Raw genomic sequence first — 27392 nt, forward strand, 5'->3', positions numbered from 1 at the left:
TGTAAAACTGCATTTCAGCTGTGTGTATCTTTGTCTAACCAAGCCAGATTCCCAGCCTCCATAAGTACCTGTAAGTTTTAATGGAGGTGAAGGACTGGAATGCAGAAGAATCCCAGCTCCTCTGTGCTGTTGCCCAAGACATCCAGCAGGTTGTGGCACAGCAGGGCAGGCTGGGTGTGCTCTCGTGTTCAGCATCCCCAGGATGCTTAAGGGAGATGGTGTGGTTTACAAAAAGTGGTTTTTAGTTGCCTCTAGCAAAAATATTCCTGTTTTATTGTGACCAATAAAGAGATGAAGTCCCATGACCACACTACAGTGTTCAGTGAGCAGAGGTGAAGAGCTCTCACGTGTGGCTGTGAGTGTGGTGGGAAGTGTGCCTGGACTCACTCAGTGCGGGGTTATTTCCAGCAGTGCTGATCCCTCTCCCGGCCAGGAGATGTCCCCAGTTCACCACAGTTCCTCCAGGAACTCCGACACAGGTTCTGGGCTGTGCTTGGATCCCCTTCAGCCTGAGCCCTGTCAGCAGGTTCTTGGCCCCTCCTGGCCCCCCGATCCTCCCCGTGCAGAGTGAACTCCCGACACGGGGCTTTGGCCACAGAATGCTCGGGGAGGAGGACCTGGACTCGATTAAACAAGCAAAACAACTACAAAATTTAAACTTAGCTCTTAGTGTGATTAAAAAACTTGAGAGTTTGAGAGACCCTGAAAACACTCTCTGTTCTTGTGTTCTTTGTGGAATTGCCTTGGGAAAGAACAGGGAAAAGGTAAAATGGGAATAAAAACCAGAGTTTGAAAAACAAAGCAGAAAGCAAAATCTGCTGTGGAGGAACAAATCTTAGCATGACTTGTCCCCAAACCTGAGTCGCAGTTCTGAGTTTAGGTGACTCTCAGTCTCTCATACAAGATTTGTCTTGTAGGAGAAACCCATGAAGAGCTACAAGGCAGAAACCAGAAATCTGGTATTGAGAAAAATACTTAAGTGGTGTTTCATTTTACTGCTTGGATTTATGTGCCCTGGACATGGAGAACTTGGTTTCCACTGTCACTAGGGAAGTGTCTGTAACATGAACAACCTCAAGTCATAATTCTTTTAAAAGAAAACCCATCATTTGATTATTTTTTCATTGAAAGTGTGTTCCTGGCTTCTTGTTCAGGTTGATGCCAGATTAGGAAGTGTAGGAGGGTAGCTGTGTGATGTCCATCAGCAGTTTTTGAAATGCAGGAATGTTGCTGTTGAGGTTTAGTCAGGATTGCAGGGAATTAGAAGTCTCGTCTGATTTGCATCTGTATTAGCAGAATGCATCCTTTTGCTTGGAAGCTTTGAGTCTGTAGCAGTGCTTTTATAAGTTTGTGTTTTGATCACGGAACAAACACAGAAACAACAATGTGTATTCCCAGGAATATACATTCTTTTTGTGGCAGTTTGTTCTACATGCAAACACCATTTGATATGAATATATTATACAATATATTGTGTACGTTCAGTATATGATATACATGGTATACATTTCAATATATCATACAGTACATGGTGTACATTTCAATATATTATACAATATGTGGTACATTTCACTCTGTACCTTGATTGTTCACTGCAAAATGAATTCTCTCCTTCCTTACCACTTCCAGTGGCAGTGTTATGGGGCCTGTGAGATGGATTTGTTATTGGAGATCGTGGGATTCTCTTCTGTCTGATTTCTTCTGGGATTGCAGAGAACCCCATGGAGTGCAGGAAATGCTTGTCCTGCTCTCTGTCAGCCTCTCTGGGAGGGGCAAATTATACTGCAAGGGGGGGATTGTGTTAAAAATTGCTTACTGAAGTTATTTTCAGATCCAGCCTAATGACAGGAGGGGTCAAACGAGGTGTCACCAACCCGTGGCTCTTGGAAGAACCGGAGGAAACCAGAGGGCTTGGCTTTGATGATCTCAGGCAGCAGCAGAGAAGGATCATAGAAGGTACAAGAGTCTTTGTGGTAGTTGTGAGCATCTCTGGCACTCTGAGAGGAGCCCTTATTTGAATATCAACACACCCACCTGTGCTGGAGTTTTCTTATCTGGAGTTGTCAAACATAACAGTTCCAGGTGGATGTTTTCTGTGTTTGCAGGAGCAGCATTGTGCTTGCCCTGTTCTTAACTAGAAGCATCTTCTTAAATCAGATTTTGAAAGGCCTGATTTTGACCATGTTCATGGTTTTGGTTGGTAGTGGTGATCACAGTAATTGCACTGGGTGTAGTGGTGTTGGGGGGTGCATGAGATGGATTGCTGAGTTGGAGCTAGGTGAGAATTAACTCTTCCAAAAGGAGTCTTTAGATTTTGACCCCCAGCATCCTTAAGGAATCTGTAACTTTGGAAGTGTTGGAAAACCTCAGCCTGAGGACATCAGGTGGTTAATGAGGTCATTTCCATGCAATCAAAGTGTTGGAAGTGACTGAATGAAATCAGACTCCAGATAAGACCCACTTCAGCCTGGATGGAAATTACCTGTAGATGCTGCTCAGATGTTCTGAGCTCTGTCTGGATGGTCCAGAAGAAACCTCAACCTGAGTTTTTAATTACACCATGAGTAATTAAAGAGAGGCTGAAAGAGGTGTTGGGGGACCAGACCTTCATCCTGTTGAAGGGAAGGGGGTCCTGCCTGTCCTGGAGTGGAGCCACTGCCAGTCTTGCTCTGTGCAGCATCACTGCTGTGCAGGTGGTCAGAGCACTGACCCTCCAGCCTCCTGCAGCTCTTCTTGTGCCACTTCCTGGCAGATTTGGGCAAGGAGAGCTGCACATTTTGGATAAGGGGCTTCCTGAGGCCTGTGTGGTGCCAACAAACTGGCAGTTCCTCACAAAGAAGTGTCTGCAGAGGTGGCAGCACATCAATTTTATCTGCCCCCTGTGTCCCCTCTCCCTCAGGCTCTCCCACACATTTTGGATCCTCTTGCAGCTTTAAAAAGCCATTTGAATTCTTTGGTGTTTGCATCACCTGTTTTCTTTTATCCATGTTAAAAGTTGCTTGGAAAATTTAAGAAGGCTAATCAGGAGCTCTCTCTGTGTGCCAGAAAATCCCCTGCATTTATGACTGAGTAACAACTGAATGTTGAATTCTTGGATTTTATTTTATTTTTTCTTTTGGGACCCTCAGTAAAGTGTCCCAGCCAGAGCAGAGGAATTAATTACCCATCATTTCCATTATTTTAAGAGCACTGTTCCCATAATGATTAGTTTTCATGTTGTGTTGATGTATTTTACTTAATACATTTTAGCTCTCTAAGCACAGAGTGGATCTTTTTATTCACTTCTATGTAGTTTGTGTAGCCTGGCACACCAGCAACTTTTTCATGTAACCTAATATATTTTTCTGATGCAGAACAAGATGCAGGACTTGATGCTCTTTCTTCAATCATATCACGGCAAAAGCAAATGGGACAGGAAATTGGGAATGAGCTGGATGAACAGAATGGTAAGAACAAGATTTTGCCTCACTTCTTTGTAAGACTGGGATTTATTTTTTTTTCTCTCCTCATACAACTCCACTTCTCTCTGCCCACAAAGTAACCAGATGACACCGCAAAGTTTATTTATGAGCAACCACTGCAGATTCTCTCTGGTCATCACCTGGTTTTATTGTGTTTCCCTCCAGTCCCAGTTGTGTGTGCACAGTGTCTAACGCTTGGGAAGTTTTTCCCAAGCCTGTCTTTTGAGCAAAATTAATTTTGTACTTAATCTTTTGCATTTTTCTGTTTTATGACAGCTTTTATGGTAAGCTTTTATGTGTTGCAGGGTTTCACTTGAGCGTTTTCGTTCCGTGTCTTTCCTTATTAACTACATGGAAAAGTCTTGAGCCAGCAATTAAAGGAGAAGCATTGCATTGTTTGCTACAAATGATTTGGATTTGGAAGGTTTCATGGCAGCAAGTGTCAAATTAAGTGCAATATTGAACTAGAAGAGCACCTATGTTCTTTAAAACAAGCCAGTGTCCAAATGGTGGAATTGCTCTCCTGGTGAATACGCTTTGTTACTCACTTAATTGTCCACATGACAGGAACTGGCCCTGGGAGAGCAGATCCTCCAGCCCTCCTGACTTTTTCATTTCTTACAATATGGTAATAGTTCAATTAGAGCTGTGGAGCCCTGCCAGCTTTCTCCCTCACACAAAGGCTTCACCCATATGGCTTATCCTTGGCTTGTGTTGTGCTTCACCACTGAGAGGGGAAATGTCCTTTTACTTGCTAATAAATGATACGCTTAAATCAGCTTCTTCCTGCGAGGAAATTTTCCCCCTCGTATCTCTCTGTGTGTCTGCTCAGAGTGAGGGGTTCCCAAATTAACATGATGTACTCTTGGGAGCCCTGTTCTGAAGGGGAGTAAAGTCAGAGGGTGACTTTCTCCTGTTTGCCTTTTGTATGCAGCTAAATCCAGGAGGGAGGTGAAATGGCTAGAGCATGTCTTTGTTTATTAATCTGAAGGTTGTTAAGGAATGGTTTGTGCAGCTGGGAGAGACTATGCTTAGTGCTCTTGTCATATTTTGATCCTCTGCCTCATGTGAGTAAAGACATTTTCAATTAGGAATCTCTGTTCATAGGTTTCTTCTATTAATCGTTGCTTAAAAAGTCATATTAATTGGCCTTTTTTTGCTCTAAATAGAAAACAGGTGGGGAGCATGAGATTGTTTACTGATTCTCTGTGAAACCTTGGTTTCTCATCAGGAAAATACATGATCTGTGTCTCATTTCCCTCTGTTGGGGGTGGGGGATGTTTCCCCAAACCCGTATGTTTTTGGGACCCTGAAGGTTCTGTTTTGTACCATCACATTTCCCCATGATGTGCCAGACTTTTTCTAACAATGAGCCTCGAAACATCTGGGAAATGGGAATGTATTTAACCTTCCTTTTTACAAATAATGCACATAGTACCAATGTTGTCTGTCTTGTGTTTTCGTGTGGGCTCTTCTTTGAGCTTCAGGCAACTCTTTAGAGAAACATGGAAACTTTCCCGAGTGCTCTGAGTAAGAAATGGTGAGGATTGTCTGTGCTGACTGCAGCCAGATCCTGAGAGGACTGCTCAGATCCTGAGAGGACTGCTCAGATCCTGAGAGGACTGCTCGGATCCTGAGAGGACTGCTCGGATCCTGAGAGGACTGCTCGGATCCTGAGAGGACTGCTCGGATCCTGAGAGGACTGCTCGGATCCTGAGAGGACTGCTCAGATCCTGAGAGGACTGCTTGGATCCTGAGATCTGCTCCTCACTGTCCTAGAACCACGAGTGTAAAACCTGCCATGTACAGAGTGTCATTTGTAGATGTTTAAGCTGTCCAAAATAGGTGGGAAATAGCCTGACTTTCCAGATGGGGGAGCAGATCACTCAGCACTTGGCTTCATCACTGCTGGGCAAGTGGAACTCCCATGTTTCCTCTGACTTTATGCAATCCATGTGTTTTTGGGGTTTATTTTTTTTGCGGACACAGGGGGATAAGGTTGGGCATTTTGTTGCCACTGGCACCATGGAAAAGCTGAACTCCCTTGCAATATTTTCCAGGGGCTGCTTTCCCTGTGCACATCTTGCTTCGTGCCCTGTGCTTAACCATGTGCAGACTGTGCTCAGGCTCTCTGCCAAGCCCATGTCACTGCTCCACGCTCAGGTTGATGAGGATAACTGCCCTGTAATTTCCCCTTCCTTGGAATCTCTTTCCTTCCTAGTGCTGAGTGATAATGGCATGGGCTGTATTGTGGGGAGGCAGGGGAAGTTCATCTTCATTAAGTGCTGCTTCAGTATTTCTTTCTCTTCGAGTCAAATTTTCCACCAAATTGCCCGTTTCTGCGGGAAGCTTGACTTCCACTCCCTGACCTGCTTTGGATGTTCCCACCTTCTGCAACTAAGTAGGTGCCTTTAGCTTGTTCTGTTATTATGATAAAATATGGCTTTATGCAGAGGGAGCTGATAATGTCCATTAATGAATCAGATTTTAGGGAGTTTCGTACTTACTTTCCAGACAACTTGTTCCTCAGCCTGCTTTTTCCATTCCCTGGCAACTCAGACTCTGCTCAGTTCAGATACTTGCACTTCCCAGCTCTCTGAGGTGGCCAGAGGCATTTTCCCTCGAGTGCCAGTTGGTGTAGCTGTGCATTTGCAGATGTACAAGTTCTGAGGGATCCTGATTAATTATGCAAAGTTTACTTCTCGAGTAGAGTTGGTACATGTGAATTCTTTTGTGTTTGTTAAATGACTGAAAAATGATTAAACTTTGCCTTTGGAAGGGAGGTTACTTGGCTGTATCTATTTTTCCTGCCCTGCTGGGCTGACAGGCAGGAGGAGGAGCAGTACTGGAGGTTTGTAGGAGGGTGCCCCTGGGCTGTGGTGGTTGCTGTGCCCTCTGGAAGGGCTGGTGGGTGCCACCAACCTCGCTTTGCTCCACGTCTTTCCACTCTGAGCATCTTCTGTAGTCAGCAGGGATTGCCCAGGTGGGATCCCCCCAGCCTGCCTGGCACAGCAGGTCCTGGAAAAGCCTCTTTCCCACAAGGATAAAGCCAGCCTGGGCTCGGACTGAGGTGGCTGCTTTGCACAGCAATTGAATCCCATCCTTGGATTTCACTGCCATGTGTCCAAGGTTTAATTGGAGTCTCATGTCCTTCTTCACTGAAGTTTTCAGGATATCCCTGTCCTGCACTTTTTGTGGCTCTGCTTAAATCCTATGGGCCTTTGCAAACCTCCTGAGTGTGGTATTTTGCACTGATGAGCAAAGTAGAGGCAGGGTACCAGGAGACATTGTTTTTTTCCAGCCTCGGGAGTCTGCTAGCAGTGGGGATTAGCAAAAGAATTTTCCCATCATTAGCTCCAAATTTGGCCCCAGAAAACTTTCTGTAATCCTTTCATCTGTTCCATAAAAAAAAAAAAAGAAAGAAAATAGTGTAAATGGCCTCTGGCCCTGTTGATGAGGCAATCTAATCTAGTGCAATAATTGTGGAAGAATGCTTTCAGAAATTGTGAATGCTGTTTGTTTTACCCTTATAGAGATGTTGTTTTCTCATTGTGACATGCTTGCATGAGAATGTAGTACTCTGGGATGGATGGTAAATATGGGAGCTTGCAAAATTTGTCGTGTTTGGCATTTTTACCCTGTCACTGTCCTTTTGCTTCCAGGTCCTTTAAAGTTTGTATCAGAGCAGAAATAAGTTCATAAATAGATAAGCTGCGAAACCAGACACTGTTTATGTCCTTTCAATGGTTAAGAGAATGCTGTGCACAGTCAGGATGTTCTCAACCAAAACAGATCATTTTAAGTAAATGATCTCTCATAATAATCCTTTAATTATATGGTTATGTAACATTTTTAATTTCTTGTCAAAGTCAAATTTCCAAAACCAACCAAAAATTGTAGCATTATGTCTTTGTTTCTAATAGCTTTGCAAATCAAGGTTGCTGTGTCACCTCTGGTCACAGTGGGTGGCACAAAAGCCTCCACAGAGGACTCAGCTCAGCCTGGTGTGTGATTTATGTTACCCTCACATGACATCAAAATACTTGAGACTGGAGCCCTGGTCTGGCTGTTGCTCTACACACACATGGAGAAATATTCTTGTATCATCAATAAAGTGAGTGAAAGTATTTGTGGTGATGCAGAGACTTCTGGAAAACAGCATCAGGAATGTGATTCCCCTCTCCCAGGTCGGGACTCAGCCACGAGCCCACCACTCCTGGTGCAAACAGCCCAGTCAGAACATGGACAGTAAAGGGCTTCTCGTAAAGATTATTTACATATCTCTTGCATAATCAAAAAGGAACCCTGCAGTTGTTTCACATTTCTGTTTGTTAATATAATACAAACTAATTACCATTGTGTATGGGAGATGTTTGAGTTATGAGACTCAGACCAGTGGGGCTGTGCATACATTGCATCATTGTTAGGACTCGTTTGTAAATAAGAAATGATTGAAGATAAGATTTTTAGAAATGTTCATCATCTTGTCTAAACAGGATCTGGTCTCATCCTACAGAGTTACAGCCCTGCATGCTGGGACCCCCTTGGGAGGTGGCTCCAGTCCTGGTCGGTGGGCTTTGGAGGTGTTCAGCATTCCTTGGGAAAGGCTGAGCACCAGCAGGTTCAGCTTTTCTAAAAACCTCCATAGAGAAGCATATGTTTTTGATATTCAGATGTAAAATAACCATCCGTGGCCTGACTGACCTCATACTATGCAGATCGATTTTAATTTTGCTTCCCGAGGTTATTGTGTGGAAATAGAAACAACTTCAGTGTTACTGGGGCACTGCTCTGTCTTTATTGCATTTTGTTTAGGTGGATTTAACCCTTCTTAGGGGGAAAAATTAACCCTCCTGTTAAAACATTGCTTTTTGTCATGAGTGATCTAAATAGTGCAATATTTAGGCTCCCCACTCAGAAATCTGGGAATGCCAAAATTGAGGTTACTGGCACTTCTTGCATATGTTTCTAGTCTTAAAACATTTGCATGGTGTTTTCTGCAGGTCCTACCTCATTTTGTGCTTAGGGCTCCGTCTCTTCTGGGGTTGAATTGTGCATTTGTGGTGACAAAAACTATTCGTAAGGTCTCTGCCTCATTTCTTCCAGGTGTGGGAAAACGTTTAGTGAGTAAGGCAAGAGTTGTAAGAGGGTTTTGTGGCAGCAGCAGCAGATAAATGTTGCCTTAGAGCATAAAACTGTCTGCTGCTGCCCAGCAGCTCCCTGTGATGGTGGTTAACTCAACTGAGCTTTTCCAGAAGTGATTCCCTCTGTGTGTCTGTCTTGGCGTTGTAGGGACTGGTTTGCCGAGGTTTTGGGCATTGGCACTTGGCAGAACTTGGTGCAGGCTGTGCTCTGGGGGCAATGAATCATGGAATGGAGGGGGTTGGAAGGGACCTTTAAGGATCATCTAGTCCATCCCCCATGAAGTATTGAGGAATTCTACACTGAGGAATGTAGAATCATTTAGTTGTGAAAGACCTTTAACATCACTGAGTCCAACTGTAAGCCTGACACTGCCAAGTCCACCACTAAACCATGCCCTGAAATATATGGGAATATATTAAATACTGTTTGGAAGGATAGATAAGGTTTGGTTTGCATGTGGCTTTTCAAAAAGAGAGAGGTTCAAACCCTCTTTTACTGAACATCCAAAATAAACCTTAACTATTAATTTTCCTGTTTTCCTTCAGAGTTGGGATGATAGTGTTTCATCTCCCAAGGAAGCTGTCAAAAATCAAAGTACACTTGTACCTGCTGTCAGGAGGGGCATCGTGGGAAGGTCTGGGAGAGAGTTTTTAACTCTTCAGAGCTGAGTTGGAGTTGCATCCAGCCCATAAGGAATGCAGCCTTGTGCTGGATGATGAGAATAAAATCATCTATTTCATATCTGTCAAGGAAGTAACCCTGCCTGTGCTGCCTGCTGAAGAAGCAGGTGATGGAAACCAAGGTTACATTTTTCAAAGTGATGCAATGTAAATTCAGAGTACCTACACAAAATAGTATTATTTAGGGTGTTTAAGTACAAGATTTTGCTGCTTCAGTGTTTCCAGTGTTTATTTATCTGTGAAATTTCCTGGTATTCTTAAAAATAAAGCTGGAAGAAGCAGGGAAGCTGCTGCAGTGTGGATCTGTCTCCAAGCCTGGGTCAGCAGCCAGATGGGAACCTACACAGGGACCTCTGGAGCTGCCGGGGTAATTTCACCGGTGTTGGATGATGTGGAGCAGCAGGAGGGAGGTGTGAGGTGTCTTGTTGTGGCTTCACAGAGGGTTGCTGACAGCAGAGGGAAGAATAAGGAGTGATGATCTCTGTGCTGCCCTTCAGGCTCTGGTGGGATGGGTTTCCAGTCAAACTGGGACAGCGAAACACTCCTTGTAAGCACTGACGAGATGGCAGGTCTGTGGTAGCTCCCACTATGTCCTTGTAAGAGTCAGTTGTGTCAAATGGCTTTGGATTTTTTCCTGTGGAAGAGCTTTATGAGTAGGGGGAAAGAATTAGGTGTCATTTGGACGTTAGAATGGCTTTGATGCTGTTGCATGAGACTTTCTTGTAAGTAGTCTATGGAAACATGGGTTCAAATGATTAACCTTCAATAGGTGTGTTGCAGACTGGATGAATACACTTAGGAATTGGCTGTTCAAAGGTGGAATAGAAACATGGCTGGAGTTGGGCTGTGGGGTCCCTCTGGTTCTATTCAGCACTGTGGGTAAGACAGGGATGCTGAAGTATAAGTGTGTTTACTCACCTCCTATGTAATACAGAGATGGGAAAGACTTCAACTCCCTTGGGAGTAGTGCCAGAACTCCTCTGAATGATCCTGAGAAACAAGAGTGAAATTATGTCTGGTTTCATCCTTTGAAGAGCTGCCTGCAAAGGGTGACCTTTTCTGTAAGGTGTAGGCAAAATACAGATGAGTGTAGTGAATAAAGTCAACTCTTAAATGTGAACCAGTAGTGTGGAAAAGGCTGTGGAGAAGCCAGTGGTGTTTGGAGAACATGTGCTCCTTCGTTACTCTTGGCACCAAGGAGGACACAGCGTTGAGGGTGACATGGACCTGGGAGGGGGGCACGGAGGGTCGGCACAAGTGTGATTTAAAGCTTTAATTCATCAGGAATGAGGAACTTCTGGGGCAGCTGAGTTTGCAGGAGAGAAGGCTGAGATGGGAACACAAGGTTCTTGAAGAGTGAAGCAGGCTGGTTCAAGAGAGGGGGGAGGCTTTTGGTAATAGGATTGAGTCGAGGTCAAAAGGAGCAGGAAAATCCTTCCAAGAGCAGCAACAGAGCCTGTGTGAGGTGTTTGGGGAGGCCTTGTTGTGGGACATCTTTATGAGAACTTCAGCTGAGTTAGAGCTGGAGATGGACTAGACAACTTCTTATTTCCTGCTGTGACCTTCTCTAGCTCTCTCTTTCCTCTCCCTTCTACAACTTGGCTTCCTTCAGACTTCTCATTCTGCTGCTTTTATTGAGCTGATCTTTAATCTCCCCTCCTGAATGTGTCTAATCCTCACTTTTGAAACCACCCGTCAGTATTCCAGCATTGTTGCTCAACTAGTTCCCCTCCTGGGTCCTTTTCCCTCTCCCTCTGACTTCTGTGTGTCTCCCTGTGGAAGCACTGGGGTTCTGCAGCTCCTGAGGCCACTGGAGAGCCTTAACGTGGAAGAAACGGCATTGTTCTGAAATGGCTCGGATATTTTGGCTGAAACTTTAATTTCATTTTATTTTTTTTTAATCCATCTGGAAGCAGACATCCAAGTTGGGAATCTTGAGCCTGAGTGGTTGCAGTTTTTCATCCTTTTAAAGCAACTGAAAATAGGGCTCCTCGTGGGAAGCAACAAATGGCCTCAATGGCGGGTCATGCTACCGAGCCTGTGTGTGGATTTTTGTTGCTCTCTGTGCACATAATAGTGGGAGATGATACTTTTAGTATTTTTTTACAGCTTGATGAAGCACTTTACAGAAACAGATAAACCAGCAAGGCACAACCTGGCTGGGGATAAAAGTGTCGTGGGCCCGGGCTCCCGCGTCCTCACACACACACACACAATGAGTCTGTCTGGCCTCTTGGCACGGGCAGCCTTTTTCCTTGAACAGTTCAAGCCATAAAATAACTGTTCAACATTTGTCTTCTCAATTATGTGGATTTTTCCACAGTTAGTCAATCCCTACCTCACCCACCCCGCGGTGGGGAGGGGGAAGCTGTCTCCCTTCATCTGTCTGCACGGTGATCAGAAACGCTGGAGGAATTACCGCCGAGGAAAAATGGCTTTACAACTTTTTTTTTTTTTAAGCCTTTCAGGCGTTTCTGATAAGAATTATGATCTTAAACATCGTGTTTGTTAAGCCTTGTCTTTAGTTTTCTAGCAGGGCTTGTGGAGAGCTCTAATAAGGACATAAGCCTCAACTTTTAGCACCTGAGAGTTTCCCATCTGCTGCTTCAGGCATTTGATTTAAACTGTTTAAAAAGAAAACAAAACCTAACTGTAATTGTAGATTTTTCAACACTCTGATGATTTTTTTCCATGTTAATTTAGCTTTTCCCCCGTTCAGAAAATCTCAAATTGAGACCATGGAGAGGGGATTTATTTTCCCAGCCTGCTTTCCTACTTTTTTAAGGTGTCTGTCTGTCATGCGTCGTAAAGAAGCAGGAAGGCACAAACCCAGTCTGTTCTCCTTTACAGCCCCTTTTTGGTAAATCCCTACCTGTCTGGGAGCAGCTGGAATTCTATATCCTGACCTTACAGTCGCTGCTTTTGGAAAAGAAAGGCAGGGGATAAATTGTCCCGTGCAGAACAGCCTTTGCTAGAGGATTTGTTTGCTAGGAAACTGTTATGGGAGTTTCTGTGTAATTTTATTTATTTTACCTTCATAGATGCACCAAGGTGTTATACCTGGCTCGTTCTCTTGAAGGTTTTTTGGCTGAATTGGGCATGGTTTTAAGGTTTAAGGTGGACACAGGATCCCAAATGCCTTCTCTTTCCCCCGAGCTGGTGTTCACTCTGAACAGGACATGGCTGTTTCAGCGTTTTCACATGATGACATATCACTGTCTCTGGGCAATGTTTTATTCTTGAGCTGTTAAGCACCACTTAGGCTAAAAATAATGTTTTATTTTTAAATATTTGCTATTTGTGGCAGTGAAATACAGCTCAAGGGTTTCTCCTTCAGTTTACGCTTAGAAGGGCTCTGACTTTAGTGCTTCCTCTCTGCCTTCCCCTTCTCAGAGGAGTTTTTGAGGTTTTGTGGGGGAAGAAGGAGGTGACTGCTCTGCCCCACATCACTGGGTGACTTGCTTGCCCAGGCATTATTGGAGAGAAGGTGATATTCAGGCTTGAAAGGAAGTCATGGTTGGTGGGAACCAGATGCTCTTGCGTCATGGTGATTTTGGTGAGGGGGCTGGTGGGGCCTTAACAGGCTTTTAATAGATTTCCCAGAAAACTTGTAGGGTCAAAACCTGAACGGTTACAGTGCAGGGGAGAATAAGAAAACCATGTTTCTGTGCACGTTGTTATCATGAGGTATTGCTGGAATCTGAGGAGTGCTTTGAACGGGGTTTACTCACCACCAAGCCGGCTGGTGAGGGCTCTCCAGCAGATCCTCCTGGTTTTCCCATTACCTCCAAGTGTGCATCCAGCTCATCTCTCCTCCTGTCTTCTCATGGAGAAACTGTCTAATCTTTCCTGTTCTCCTGGACATTGAGCAGAATATATTGCTTCTCTGATGCTCCTGTCAAATCCTCTGGAGATTATGGCTTATCATGCCCAAAATCCCTGGTGCTGAATTGTTCCACATTAGGCTGATGTCCAACACAACTCACAATTCCAGTTTGTTGCTCCCAAAAAGTTAGGGTTGGGGTGAGGCAACAGAATCAGTTCACAGGTGCAACACTGTGCGTGGATTTGTCATGGAAGTTGTAAGTGTTGGTTTAAAGAAAGCTGAAGTGCCAGAGTTGTGCCTGTAGCGTTTGTGGGAGCTGCTTCTTACAGAGGGTTTTTAGTCTCTTTTGTGTCGGACCTTTTTGTTTAATTCCCAGTAGATGTGGTGTGGAAAGGAGTTTGGATGCAGTGGTATGGAGCTGAGGTGAGGTGAGAGAGCAGATATACTGCTAATTCCCAGAGCTCAGGATTGAGCTGGAGGTGGCTTGATCAGGGCAACCCTTCCTGTATCCTGAAGGGATTGGGATTGATGTATAGGGAAACATTCCAAGTGTGCTGCAGCAGGTGGGACCCTGGATGGATGCAGAAAGGATACCATCAACTCCCAGTAGTGCTGGGGAAAATCCCTTCTGGAGTCAGTCCTGAAACACAGACCTGCTTGTGGCACCTGTATGGAAAATGGACAGAGCCCACCAGGATCGGCCACTGACAGGCAGATTCAGTTCTTGGCTGATCTGTTCTGCAACACATAAATGGGACATGTGGAGTGGCCTTGGGAACCAGTACCTTTCAGAACCAGGAATTGAAATGCAGCATCTTCCAGGGCTCTGAGCACAGGAGGAGCAGGAAACAGGACAGAGCTGGTGCTCTGAGTGCCAGTGTGTGGATGGATCTCTGTGGGGCAGTGTTTGAGTGGGAGATGTGGCTCTCCTGCTTGGTTAAACACTGCTCAGATGTTTGTCACATCTGCTCTTAGATCAGGGCTGGAAATCACAGAATCAGAGTTGTTGGGTTTGGAAGGGACCTCTGGGGCTCCCCCAGTCCATCCCCTGCCCAGGCAGGGCCTCCTGGAGCAGGTGACACAGGAATCTGTCCAGGTGGGGTTGGACTGTCTCCAGAGAGGGAGACTCCACACCCTCCCTGGGCAGCTGTTCCAGGGCTCTACCACCTCCATGGAGAGAAGTTCTTCCTCGTGTTGAGGTGGAACTTGTTGTATTTTAGTTTATGGCCATTGCTCCTTGTCCTGTCACTGGGCACCACTGAAGGCAGGTCGTGCTCAGACACTGAAATCAGAGTGTACACAGGTCATGGCAACTTGGTGGAAGCAGAGGGAGAAGCTGGGAACTTTTCCTTCCTTAAAGCTGTCTTTTAGTCATAAGCTTAATTAATGTGACATAAGCATGGGACTCTTTGAAATGCTTAAAGCATCCTGAGATCACTTGAAACAGTTGTGCTATAACTATTCTTAACTATTTATTATTATTATTAACTATTAACTATCTTATTATAAACTTTAACTATTACTATAAATTACAATAAAATTAAGTAACTTCCTGGCAAGTTTGAGTGGAATAAGTCTTGAGTGTAAACTTCTTGTTTGAATTAAATATTAAAATGTGTTTTATCCCTGTGCATCCCAAACCAAATAAGTTGATGCAGGTATTATCCAGTTCCTGCCATGGATTGTGAAAAATATTCTGCCTTGTTGCCCAACTCCAGTCCTTTCCTATGGCCCTGGTGAGCTCTGGGTGTCCGTGGGATGTACTTTTTGCTCCCAGCTGTCAGACATCAAGAACTGAAATGATCCTCCAGTAGTCTGGGTCTTGGATGTGGAAGGAGACAAAATTCCTCTTTACTTTCTCCGAGCAGTTTTACAAGAAACACTTCAGCATGAAGGGAATAAATCACAAATGGTACATAAGATCCCACAACATGAAGTGTCTGGCATGATTGTGCAGGGGCACAATCAAATATGGCTTTTGGCTGCATTGTGCTGAAACAGCTCCAGGGATGTTTGATCTCAAAATTTGGTTGGAAATTTTCTTGCAGAACCAAGTTTGCTGAAAAATGCTGGTTTGAGTCCAGTCTTTAGTGTGAAACATCTGGGCCTGTCGGCCTTTTTCCAAGCTCAGGGTAGGAATTCAAGAGATACCTTTGTGATAAAAAGTGATGAATTTGGCTCTGAGATAGTGAGGCCATGGGGTCCCAGTTCTGAAGGAGGATTCCGGATGGATTGACCTGGGGACCAGAGACTCCAGGGCTCCCCACGGCTGCTCAGCTGAACCTGCTGCATCGACTCCTCTTGGTGTGAGCAGAAATGCTGAAAGAAATATTAGTCTCCAGTCCTGCCAGTGATTTCAGAAGGCTGGGTTTGGTCTGGTTTGGGCAAACCCTGCATAAAAATAAGCTAGCATTTGGTATAAAGTCCCCAAATGCTTATTCTGTGTAGTTCTGACCTTTGTGTTTATAGTGCTGAGAGAGAGCAGCAAAAGGCAACCCACCACCACTGACAAAGCCCCCCAAATCTGTGTGTCTGTCCTGGAATTGTGGTGCCCTGCAGCAGCACTGGGCAGAGAGATCAGGATCCAGCTCTTCCCTTTGCAAACTCTGCAAGGCAAAGGAGCTGTAGGGGAACTAATAGGAACTATAATAACTTTTGGGGGTGGAGAGAAGATTTTTTGGTTCTTACTGGTTGTTTGGCATGGGCTTTTTGTTTTCATGTGAGGGAATTATAGTGGGAAACATGGTGATTTGGACAAGAAACTTGGAAATTACTTATTTTACTGTGTTGAAACTCTTTTAATTATTCTTATATTGCAGAGATGTAGTATCTCTGCTGTAGCTGAGATAGGGAGTGGTGGAGGGGACTGATGCCAGCCTTTGAGATGGTCCTTAGCTTGAGGAAAAATCCATCACGACTTGGCTGAGCGGGGAAATCTCCTGGAAGATGCTCCAACAGAGATCTGTTGATTTATCTGCTTCATTTTTTTCCAGCTAACATTCCCTTGAGCAAGCTGTGCTCGGGCTTGCAGGGGTGGGTAGGATGTTTCCTTGTTCCTGGTTCAGAGGCTGGGGCAGTGTGGAGAAGTGGGAGAGGAAGTAGGAGATGCCTTCTGGCATTGTGGGATTCAGAGCAGGACAGTGTCACAGGGAGGGGTCATTCCAGGCATGGAATGTGCCCCGAGCAAACTGGGGGACTGAGGTGGCACCTCTTCATTTTGATGTTCTTTGCCTCTTGAACTCCTCCATCCCCCTGGCATCTTACTGATGTTAATACGTAATAACTCTGTTACCTACCCTTATTTTGAAATATCAGCCTTTTCCATATCCCTCTGTTATCCAGTTGCTGTGCAACAGGGGTGTGGGTATCACATTGCTGCAATTGGGTTTTCAACCAGTGTTTGTAGATAACGTGGGGTTCTGCCAAAGAAAATTAGCAGTGTGAATTGAACTCTGAAGTGGCCTTTCCGAAACATGATATTTTAAATGAATAGAAAATCAGATAAGCTGGGAGGAAAGCTTCCTTCTGGTTGAGCTTAGGACACAGGATACTTTATATGTAATAATGCCTGTTATAAATAAGTATTTTCACTTGGAAATTATTATTAGGACCAAGCTGCCTCAGAGCACCAGCCTGTGGACAGAGAAGAGCTCTACGTGCAGAATACATGGAAGAAGTTCTTCCCTGTGAGGGTGGGGAGGCCCTGGCACAGGTTGCCCAGAGAAGCTGTGGCTGCCCCATCCCTGGAAGTGTCCAAGGTCAGATTGGACAGGGCTTGGAGCAACCTGGGCTGGTGGAAGGTGTCCCTGCCCATGGCAGAGGGTCAAATGAGAGGTGCTTTAAAACCCCTTCCAACCCAAACCATTCTGAGATTCCAGGACTCCAGCAGGGCACACATTGATGTGCAAATCATCAAAGAGCTGCTGAGAACTGGGGCTGGATGATGCATTTGCTGGTGGTGCATCTGTGTGGCATTTGGGGTCAGTGTTGGCCAGCTGGGTTTTCCCACTGTTTCATGGTACTTCACTAATCATGAGTAATTGTAGTGGTGCTTAAACTCGAATTTGAGCCTATTAAACTCAAGTGCAGTACTTTCCACTGGTTCAGCTGTTGTGACTTCACTTCTTAAGGAAAAACTCCATTTGATGCTTTGTTACAATAGGAACTGTAATAATTCTGCTTATGGCTAATGTGGGTGGTGTGTTTTCAATGAAAGGAAAATTACTTTCATAGTTGGAGGCCACAGGACTTTTGTGAAGAAAGGGCTGAAGGTTTATGTGTAAAATCAGTGTATTCCTCCTTTCTGTTCCAGGACCAGCCTTCATCCACAGAGGCTGGTGCTTTTAAAGCTGAGAGGTTGAATATGTGGTGATGTTGAGCATGGAGGAGGTGGAAGCCCAGATAGCAGAGGTTCTTCACAGCTGGGTGTTGTGTTGACTGAAAATTACTTTTACTAAATGGCTCTCAGTAACCTCATGTTCTTCCCAAGTTCATTGTCACTCCAAAGATTTGTCTAATCTCTCCCTTCCAGTTCTGTTTTCCACTGTCAGAAACGTGTTTTCCAACTTCTCTGGTTCTAGACCAGCACTAGAGACAGCAGATAGAACCTGATCACTGGTTTTCCGTACTGAGCTCTGCATTACTTCCCTCCAGGGCCTTCCCTCAGATATTTGCTGATATCTGAGTCTGCAGATATGCAGGACTGGGGGGGAGTGGGTGGCTCTAAAGTGCAGGTACCATCTGTTAGGAAAGGTGGTCTGCTTGTGGGATCTTGGTGGTGGTGAGGAAAAGCTGGCTGGGACTTGTTCTCCCACAGCACCTGTGGGCTCATGGTGCCTCTGGGGTGCTGCTGCTGGCAGAAAATAAGCTCCTTTTCCTCACCACAGAGCCACTCCTGTGATGGGGCACAAAACCCTTTATCACCTCGGGGCAGTGGAGCTGAGGGTGTGCAAGGAAGGTCTTGTTTGCAGGTACAGCCTTTGGACCCCTCTTCTGGGGCCTCCAGCCTTTTCTGGGAATCCCAGAATCAGTGAGGTTGGGAAAGACCTCCAAGATCTTTGAGTCCAACCTGTGACGTTGTCCCCCAGCCCAGAACACTGAGTGCCACATCCAGTCCTTCCTTGGACACCTCCAGGGATGGGGACTCCAAACCTCCCTGGACAGCCCCTGCAAGGCCTGACCACTCTTTCCAGGAAGAAATTCCTCCTCATGTCCAACCTGTCCCTCCCCTGGCACAGCTTGAGGCCGTTCCCTCTCCTCCTGTCCCTTGTTCCCTGGGAGCAGAGCCCGACCCCCCCCAGCTCCCCCCTCCTGTCAGGGGGTTGCAGAGCCAGAAGGTCCCCCCTGAGCCTCCTTTGCTCCAGGCTGAGCCCCCCCAGCTCCCTCAGCTGCTCCTGCTGCTCCAGCCCCTTCCCAGCTCCGTTCCCTTCCCTGCACACGCTCCAGCCCCTCAGTGTCTCTCTTGTCTGAGGGGCCCAGAGCTGGACACTGCACTTGAGGGGCCTCAGCAGTGCCAGCACAGGGACGGTCCCTGCCCTGGGCCTGCTGGCCACAAAAAAGGGAAAGGGCTACTTGATGTTGTGTCTTTGTGTTTTCCAAAAAGTATGATTAGGAATGCAGGAGGTGAGGGGAGCAATGCCAGTTTGTGCTTCTCTCTTCCCTTTTCATCTCATTTTGTGGGTATTTTATTAGTTCTGGTCTGGCTTTTTAGCAGTGGTAGTAATAAATAAAGCATGACAAATGTGGCATTGCTGCTTGTGGCCAGTGAGCACGTCCCAAATTCTTGTTGTCAATAGGACCAGAAACCCTCTCGGAGAGTTTGAGGGCCAGTTTTTATACTGTGGCATCACCTTCTTGCCTAGAAGGCTGTTCTAAAAACAAGGAGGCAAATGAGAGAGACTGACATTGGAGTTGGGGACCAATTCCACCTCCCTGAGCTCTTGAAGCAGATTTTCTCTCTCAGACAAAGTGTCAGACAAAGGAAATCAGCAGATTTATTCTACTTTTGCACTGACCTGTGTCCACGTGCAGCACAGAACACCTTGTGATCTGTTCCCCACATGCAGTTGGATGTTGGAGAGGCACATTTTTGTTTCACTTCCGAAGCATAAGGGAACTCTTTGAAATGGAATCAAACCCCAGAGCTGCTCTGTGCTTCCTAACTGGCTCTGTCAAACTGGAATTTGTGTTGGAACAGAATGGCAAGAGGTTTTGATAGAAGGTTGCACCCCTCAAAAACAAACATAAACCAAAGATATAATAATCACAGCTGATTTAAAGGAATCTTAGAGCTTTATTGTAAGCATAAGGCAAATTTCTCACTGTGCCTTCTGTTGAGCAGTCACACTGCAAGTGTGATGGCAAGTTGCTCTGAACATCTGTGTCTCTGTATGTTTTTATTCTGAAGGTAAAAATTTTTCCTCAGTCCCTGCTGAAAGAGAAGCTTTCAGATTTTTGTGAATAATGGAGAAAAAACCAGTAATACAGGGGCTGGATAACCCTTTAAAGAGAGCACATGCCAGGCTTGCTGTGCTTCCTACTGCTTTCAACTTGTGTGTGATAACAAGCTGAATTATATAATTTGTGATATTTGTGGAGTTTTGCCTCTGATATTTTTTAAAAGTGGTAATATATTTTTTTAATCATAATCTTTATGTATTTGATGTGACACTGAGTTGAAGGGTGATCAGCATTCCAGTTTACAGAGGCCAAGTGCAGGCATGAACCTGACCCTGTCAGACACCTACAGGGATCATCTCTCTAGGAAGGTAACTCAAGTTTCATGCACAAAATGCCCAGGAACTCTTTTCTACTGAACAAGTCCCAGTGGACACACTTGCTGGCATCATCTTTCTGGTTAAGAGGATCCTAATTAGTAGATATGAATCAGTAAATATTTGCTGGCTGTTGGACTGAAGGTGCTTGGCTGCTCTGCAGGACTGGGTGACTCCTGGTGTGTCAGAGTGTGTCAACAGACCTTGTTTGAATAAAGATGGGGTGGGACCTTGGGAATTCTGTGTCCTGGCTTCTCATCCAGCTCATTAACATCATCCACACTGTTGGATGGTGACAGCTGGACAGTTTATCCCCCGAAGTTAGTAGGAAGATTAAGGAAAACTCTCATTTCAGAGTTGCCAGGAACCTTTATAAGGAATATATTTTAAACAAGTCTCCCAATAAAGTGCCTAAAGAAATCTGAAGGGGAAAATCAGTTTTAAAAGGGATTAAATGGAGCAGCTGGGCATTAAAGGCAGCAGATCCTGTCTGCCTAAATCATCTGAATGTATGGACACTGCCAAATCACAGATGCAGCCAAAAAGTCGTTCTTCAGTTTGGGATAAAAGCATTTCATAAAGTGACTGGCACTGTTGGCTTCAGGGAGAGCTCTGGGGTTTGGAAGGGGGCAGGGCTCTTCAATTGCTATCACTAAGAGCTATTGTATGAAAATCAGCTGCAGACACTGCACAGTTCTGGTCCTGCCCAACTGTCCTTGATAACTCAGGTTGTCCATTGCTGTTCCTCTGAAGCTCCCTCTGGTGTTTCTGGATTAAAGGGATGGTGGCAAACACTGAATTCTCTAAATTTAGCTTTGCTCAGAAGATCCTGGGTGAAATAGGAAGATGTGTCATTGCTGGCAGCAGCTTTTTCTGCCTGAAGCTGCAGACTGATGAGCTGATCCAGCCAAAAGCTGTCTCAAGTGCTGCAGAGACCTCTGGGTTTGTGTTCCTCCTGCAGAGGATGCTCTTCCTCTTGTTCCCCCAGAACAAATGTCTTTAGCACCAGCTGATGGAGTTGGGAGTCGAGCTGGTGGTGGCTGCTGTGAGCACAGGTGACTCCTGTGTGGTGAGAGGGCCACATGAATTCAGTGCTCGCTGGTGCTATTCCCGTGCAATCTGCTTTTTGGATCTGTTTTAGGGATTGGAAGACTCCCTTCTTCTGGAAAAAAAAAAGGGGGACGAGTGGGGGAAGAGAAATCCAGCAATTTAATATGTTTCCATGTTCCTGTGTGTCCTTCCCCACATCCTAAACATGACAAATATCCGTAAGTTTCCCTTTGGCCTCAGGGGAAGTAAAAAGGAATCTCCAGCTGGAATTCATGAAACTGTGGAACGAAGGAGCAGTGTCATGGGTTTGTGGCTGCTGTGGGTGTGCTAAGAGTGAACAGCCGGTTCATGCACACTTAAACTGTCCTGAACCACCACCCTCCCCAGTAATTCTTCATCCCTTCCACGTGGGAGAGAAATCCACAATAAATGGCTGAAAGAGGAGAGTTAGAAATCAAAAGGTATATTTTGTCCCTTGTAAAAAGAAGGCACTGCTTCTCTTGTTGTTTTTAATATTACCTGAAATAATGCACGTTTTATTTTCAAGGTGCTTTTTAAGCATGTAGTCAGCAAGTGGCTGCAGGTTGGATGATCCTGCAGTCCTGTGCCTGGCAGTGATGGTGTTTCAGAGGAATGTCTTTTTCCCCTCTTTGACTTCTCCTTAAAACAATTGCCCAACTGTTTAAAAGAAACTAGGGCTAACTGGAGGGGAGGAGGAGGTGGATGTGTTCCTGCCCAACCACAGTGCAGCAGGTCGAGCGCATCCAACCACTTGCTGCTGAAAAGTATCTCCCCTCTGGTCTTATCCTGAGAGCAGAGTACCTCTGGTCTTATCCTGAGAGCAGAGTACCTCTGGTCTTATCCTGAGAGCAGAGTACCTGTCTCAGAATCCCAGAATATGCAGAGTTGGAGGGGACCCACAAGGATCATCCAGTCCGACTCCTGGCCCTGCACAGGCCCATCCCCAAGAGTCACCCCCTGTGCCCCAGAGGATCAGCCAAACCCTCCTGCAGCTCTGGCAGCCTTGGGGCTGTGCCCAGTGCCCTGGGGAGCCTGGGCAGTGCCCAACCAGCCTCTGGGGGAAGAACCTTTGGCTGAGATCCAACCTGAGCCTGCCCTGACACAGCTCCAGCCATTCCCTGGCTGCTGTCCCTGGTCCCCCCAGAGCAGAGCTCAGTCCCTGCCCCTCCTCTGCCCCTCCCCAGGAAGGTAGAACTGCAGTGAGGTCTCCCCTCAGTTTCCTCTTCTCCAGCTGAACACACCAAGTGCCCTCAGTGTCCTCACACGCCTTCAAATCAAGGCCCTTCACCATCACTGTTGCTCAGCTCCTCCAGAACTGTGACTCTTGTTTGATTCTCTTGCTCCTGAAAATGGCTCTGAGTGTTTGGTTTGTTCCTTAAGTTGACTTCTGATCTCTGATGAACTCTTCTCCCGTGAGAAAATGCAGTGCAGTAAATAAAGGAAGGACTGATCTTCTGCATCCACGCCCTCTCATTCGAACTGCTCTCAGCTCAAGGTGCTTCTGCTGATGGAGAAGAAGAATCTTGACCATGAGATATGTAGTTGTTCCTGCCCCTTTTGGTCAGGAACACTGAGCACTGTGGGGTTGTGCCTGGGTTAGGCTGGAGTAGGTGTCCTGAAGCTGTTCCTGAGCTCAGCCTGGCCCCTTGGTGCTGAGGTTTCCAAGGATGGTGTTTGACTCGTTTGTCTCTGCTGTGTGCTCACTACCCCATTTCTCTTGCATTTATGTAATTTATTTTAGTTATCTCCCCTCTGGTGTTCCCTTTTGTCAACAAGTAAGAGGGAAGTTGGTATCTTAATTTTCACTGGAAATTAGTTCCTTTGTTGGCAATTGTGTAGTTGATGGTATTAATAAAATAGGTGTGCATCATCTCCAGATTCGGAGAATAAGAGAAAAATGTCTTGTGTGGGTTTCTGCATTTAGTAACCAAAACCCTTCTCAGCAAACAGCTCTGCCTCTTGGGTTTGCTGTTTTAGGTTGTTGAATTCCATGCAGGAATGATTCAGGCACAGCTTTGCCTGCTGCCCTGCAGCCTGTGGGCTCCAGGAAGAGCCTGGTGCTAATAATACCAAGGTTGTGGGTTCAATCCCGGAGGGGCCATTTGCTGAAGAGTTGGACTTGAAGATCCTTGTGGATCCCATTCGCTGAAGAGTTGGATTTGAAGATCCTTTTGAGTCCCATTCACTGACGAGTTGGACTTGAAGATCCTTGTGGGTCCCTTCCAACTCAGAATATTCTGGGATTCCATGAAGCTGCTGTGGTCACACAGCACCAAGCATCATACCAGCATCAGGCAGCAGGTCAGGCATCTTCTCCTGGGGATGCTGAGCCCTGGATGGTCTGGAAGAGCCGTGGAGGTGAATTCTTCCCCAGGTCCTCTCCGTGTGCACAGGAAGGGCAGTCTGTGTGCGCCAAGCAGGCGGTAACCTGGAAGCGGGGCCAGCGGATCCCGGCGCTCCACATTCCTCCAGCTACTCCCCGTGGGCGCCCTGCAGGATGATGGATATTTCAGCATCTTTGTTCTTTGTTTTCCTTCTAACACTGGTGGAGTTTAAATCACGGGAAGAGGGGGCTTGACACTTCTCCAGTTACACAAACAAGCGGTGCTGCTCTCGCTGAAGCCCAGCAGCGTGTTTTTGGGAGAGAGGAGCGGGGACCTCGAATGCCGTTCTTTGGGAAAGGTCTCTCTGCAAGTCACGGCTGTGACATGGGCGTTAAGCTTGTAGGTATTGCAAAAATGGGGATGTTACTGCAGGGCCTGGGATGCTTTCCAGGAACAGCCTAACAAGGAGCTTATCGCCGTATGGTGTTCGGGATAGATCCTGATAAAATATACTGTGTGTTGTCAGACACTGAACTAAAAGAAAATAGAAGATGTTGGCTTACCTTTTCACTTCTGCTGGTTCTTTCTCTTAAAATAATAATTCTCAGGGAAATATTAATTTGTTCCAGCTTCCATGGAGCAGCTCCCCATTCTCCAAACCTCAGTGAGAAAAAATACGACTGCGTAGGTGCAGCTTCACCAAAGCAGGAGATATCAAGTTGCACATTAATTTCGGGTTCTCAGCAGTAGCATGTGGATTTTAGAGAAATCCAAGCTGTGGTATCAAAGGTGCTCTCTCCTATACACCTCTGAGCAGCTCTGTTGTGGCTGTCATTGAATAGTTGTGGTCTGGTGGTTGGAGCTTGGGACTTGCATTCTTGGCTTGTCAAAGACTCGCTGTGTGGTTTTGGACAGGGACCTCTACCTTGCATTTTGTTTCTTGACCCCCAAAAAAGGTGCTGCTGAAGGTGCATCACCCCTGTGTGATGGTGCTACTGAAACCTGAACTGCTCTTTGAAAGTTGATTTGTTGAAAGCCTGTTGGATTCTTTTACCTGCTGGATCCTTCATTTTTCTTCAGCGTGGTTCAGATGAGTGTGGAGTTCCTAAAATGTGGTTGTGAGGATGAAGCCCTGACTTTACCTTAGTTTACCTTTGGTCCATTGAGCTGCAGCAGTTGACTGATGGTGTCCTTACCCTGTCCCAGATCTGACCAAATATTTGCTGGATTGATGGAGAGAGAATCAGCATAAGGTGGAGCAGGTGACAATGGTGGAGTCACTGCACCTGGACACAGCTTTGTGGAAAATACTCTCTTAACTTTCTGGTTCTCATTTCAGAAGAATGAATTTGAGGAGAAGTAGGTCCAGAGAAGAAGGGAGGGATATTGAGGTCAGTGGGAAAGCACAGAGAGGGCTCTGATGTGTGGGTGGTGTAGTCTGGCTGGAGGTGGATGGACAGGAGATATGATTTGCTTTCTGTTCGTGTCCTGGCAGTAAAATGTTGGGGAGGGAAAAAACTATTGAAGCTGAAGAAGAATATTGGTTCAAGAAAAAATGGGCATGAATTGATCATAAATAGTACAGATGAGAAAATTACTTTTTTTTTTTTTTTTTTTAAACTTAAAGATAGGAGTTCCATGGAAGCTTCCAGGAGAATAAGTGGGCAAAAATTATCTGTTTGTAAGGTGGAGTTCAGTTTACTAAAGAGTTTGTGACTTGATGGGTGGGGAACTGTCCTAGATCTGTGAATTTTTGTAGGGTTTCTAAGTGAGAATATGTGCTGCTACTTCAGAGTCATAAACCAGCTAAACTGTGTATAAAACTGATTATTTAATATATAATCCAATAACAATGAAAAAACAGCTGAATTTTGAATCTAGAGAGTGGCAAAAGCAACTATCAACTATTTTAAGTCTTTCATTCTATCAGTGAATCTCTATATTGTAAAGAGGCCACTGGATTGTGTAATGCACAAAGATGCATCCAGGGAAGAAACCTGCAGTCCAGGCAGCCCGGAAGGAATTATCCGGTCCCATCACAAGCACTGGGGGAGTGAAGATTACCATCAATAATTTCTAACCTCCATGAATATATGTTACGCTACTAATTTTTTCCTGCTGCTGAATTCATGTCAATGTTGAAAGTATAAACAATTCCCTGAATAAAATTGTGTTTGGTTTGCCTTGTCCCGCGGATTAACAAATCTGATTACTGCATTTAAATTTAATACCCCAAAAATTCCCTAAATGAATGATTCACTGTGAGGCCATGAGCAGATGTAATTATCTATGAAAACTAATGAATCATGTCGTTAGGATATTTTTCCTTGCAGCTGTCTCCAATTAATACGTCCGTCAATTCTGAGGGTAACGACGTCGTAATCCCAGTGTAAGGTACCGGCGCATCGCCGGCCTCCATCGGCCTCTGCAACGGCCACGCTGAGCAATGAGGAATTCTTTGTTGCTTTTTCTCCTGCATTTCTGAAAAAGAATTCTTTTTTGCCTTTTTTTGTTGTAGTTTTGGAAAATCAAAAGCAGCGAGAATGTGTTTTGAAAATACTCAGGTGATGGAGTTGTGTTTGGTTTGACTGGGTCGCTCTCACGTTTCCCTAAATGGGAATGAGTTTTGGTGAGGATTTAAAGCTTTCTCATGTTAATTTTTTGTGTCAATATTCTTCAACTGGGATCAGGGTGTTCACGTGGGAGGCTTTTGGTGATCAGCTATTTTCTGGGTAAGCCAAGTCGTAGTTTGTTCAGGGTGATACTTTGGTACCTACAAAAGCGGATTAAGGAGTTTTTCCGCTCTCCAGATAAGTGGTGGAAGATGTTGAGTCTTTAACAGAAAGCTCAAATGTCCTGTAAACAGCTGAATGAAGAGAGTTACAGTGTTAAAGGAGAATTCCAAAATCCTGGAGAGGGGGGACTTTCTCTAGCCCAAGTTTTAGTGTTTTGGTGGCCCTGCACCAGCTGGTCCTTGGCTTTCCAACAAGTCAATCCACTCTGTAATTGTTTTCTCTGTCAATAACCCAGGTTTTCCCAGGATGGGGTAATGTAACAAGAGGTGGCATTGCAGATGTAGGTGTGGAGTGTCAGTAAGTTGGTGTCTCAGCTTTCTTGACTGGTGCAGTTGGGCTGTGCACAACAAACCGAGGGATGTGCAGCCCCAGGGAAGAGTCGCCAGTTGTCCGTGCTGGAAATGTGTTTGAATTTAATTCTGTGGCTGGTGGGGAACTGAGAGCTGCTGAAAATGGTGTGAAAATAAACTCCATGGGTAGTTTGCCATGTTGCAGGGTAAGGAGCCTGGGGTTAAGGCACTCGGAAGCAGGGATGTGGTTCAGATTTCCAGGCTGTGGGTTAATGTGGACAAAGACAGTGGCTGCAAGATGTCTTTTCCCATGCTGTGTTTCCCACTTGGAGCTGAGAGATGCCTGTGGATGTGAAGAGCTGTATAAAGGTGTCTTGTTTGAAGACCTGTGCAGGAGGAGAGGGAATGTGTGTGCCTTGCTCCCCTGACCTGCAGAGAGGGAAGGGCAGGCTCTCTGTGTGAGCTGCTCCTGGCTGACCATATCCCGGCGAGGATATTTGTTGTGGCAGGGAGTCTGCCTCATTTGAAGTGGTTGCCCCTGCTAGGGAAGAACTGGCTGGTTCCTTGTACAAATTGAGCTCCTGCTGGGAATCGAGTCGTTCCACCTCAGGCTCACAATAACATTGGCTCTGTCCCGCATTGTTCGGCTGCTCGGGACATATTGATACGATCTCCTGCGAGGAGAGCCTCGGTTCAAACGGGGATTAAGAGGGAAACCGAGCAGATTGCAGGGTATTAACAACTTGCTCGAATTCCTGGGGCAGTAGGAAGGGAAAAAGAAGCGAGGCTGCTGTGATTTCAGAGGAATGTTTGCTTTGTGGTGCTCGGTGCTGCTGCAGAGACGGTCCCCAGCAAAGTGCGATGGCATTTAAGGTATGAGGCATCTGCCAGGCTGTGGGGTTTGGAACACCTGTAATTGCAATTAGCAGCAATGAACCAAAAAGTTACTGGGCTGGTTGAAGGGGGGGAAGTTAGAGTGAATCCAGGTGCTGGAGTGGGGAGGTGAGTGTGTGGCCTCTCCCTTTGT

At 45.7% G+C, this 27392-nt stretch overlaps 1 protein-coding gene across 1 annotated transcript in view; it reads left to right on the top strand.

Annotated features, from left to right (window-relative positions):
* Positions 1–27392, top strand: part of STX8 (syntaxin 8) — a 108111-nt gene that overhangs the window by 13450 nt on the left and 67269 nt on the right. Inside the window, exons 5-6 of the mRNA XM_032706808.1 lie at positions 1832–1956; positions 3354–3446. Of these exons, the coding sequence (XP_032562699.1) occupies positions 1832–1956; positions 3354–3446 (218 nt within the window). The remainder of the gene's footprint in view (positions 1–1831; positions 1957–3353; positions 3447–27392) is intronic.

The sequence above is a fragment of the Chiroxiphia lanceolata genome, chromosome 19 (genome assembly GCF_009829145.1).
Source record: "Chiroxiphia lanceolata isolate bChiLan1 chromosome 19, bChiLan1.pri, whole genome shotgun sequence".
Classification (NCBI taxonomy): domain Eukaryota; kingdom Metazoa; phylum Chordata; class Aves; order Passeriformes; family Pipridae; genus Chiroxiphia; species Chiroxiphia lanceolata.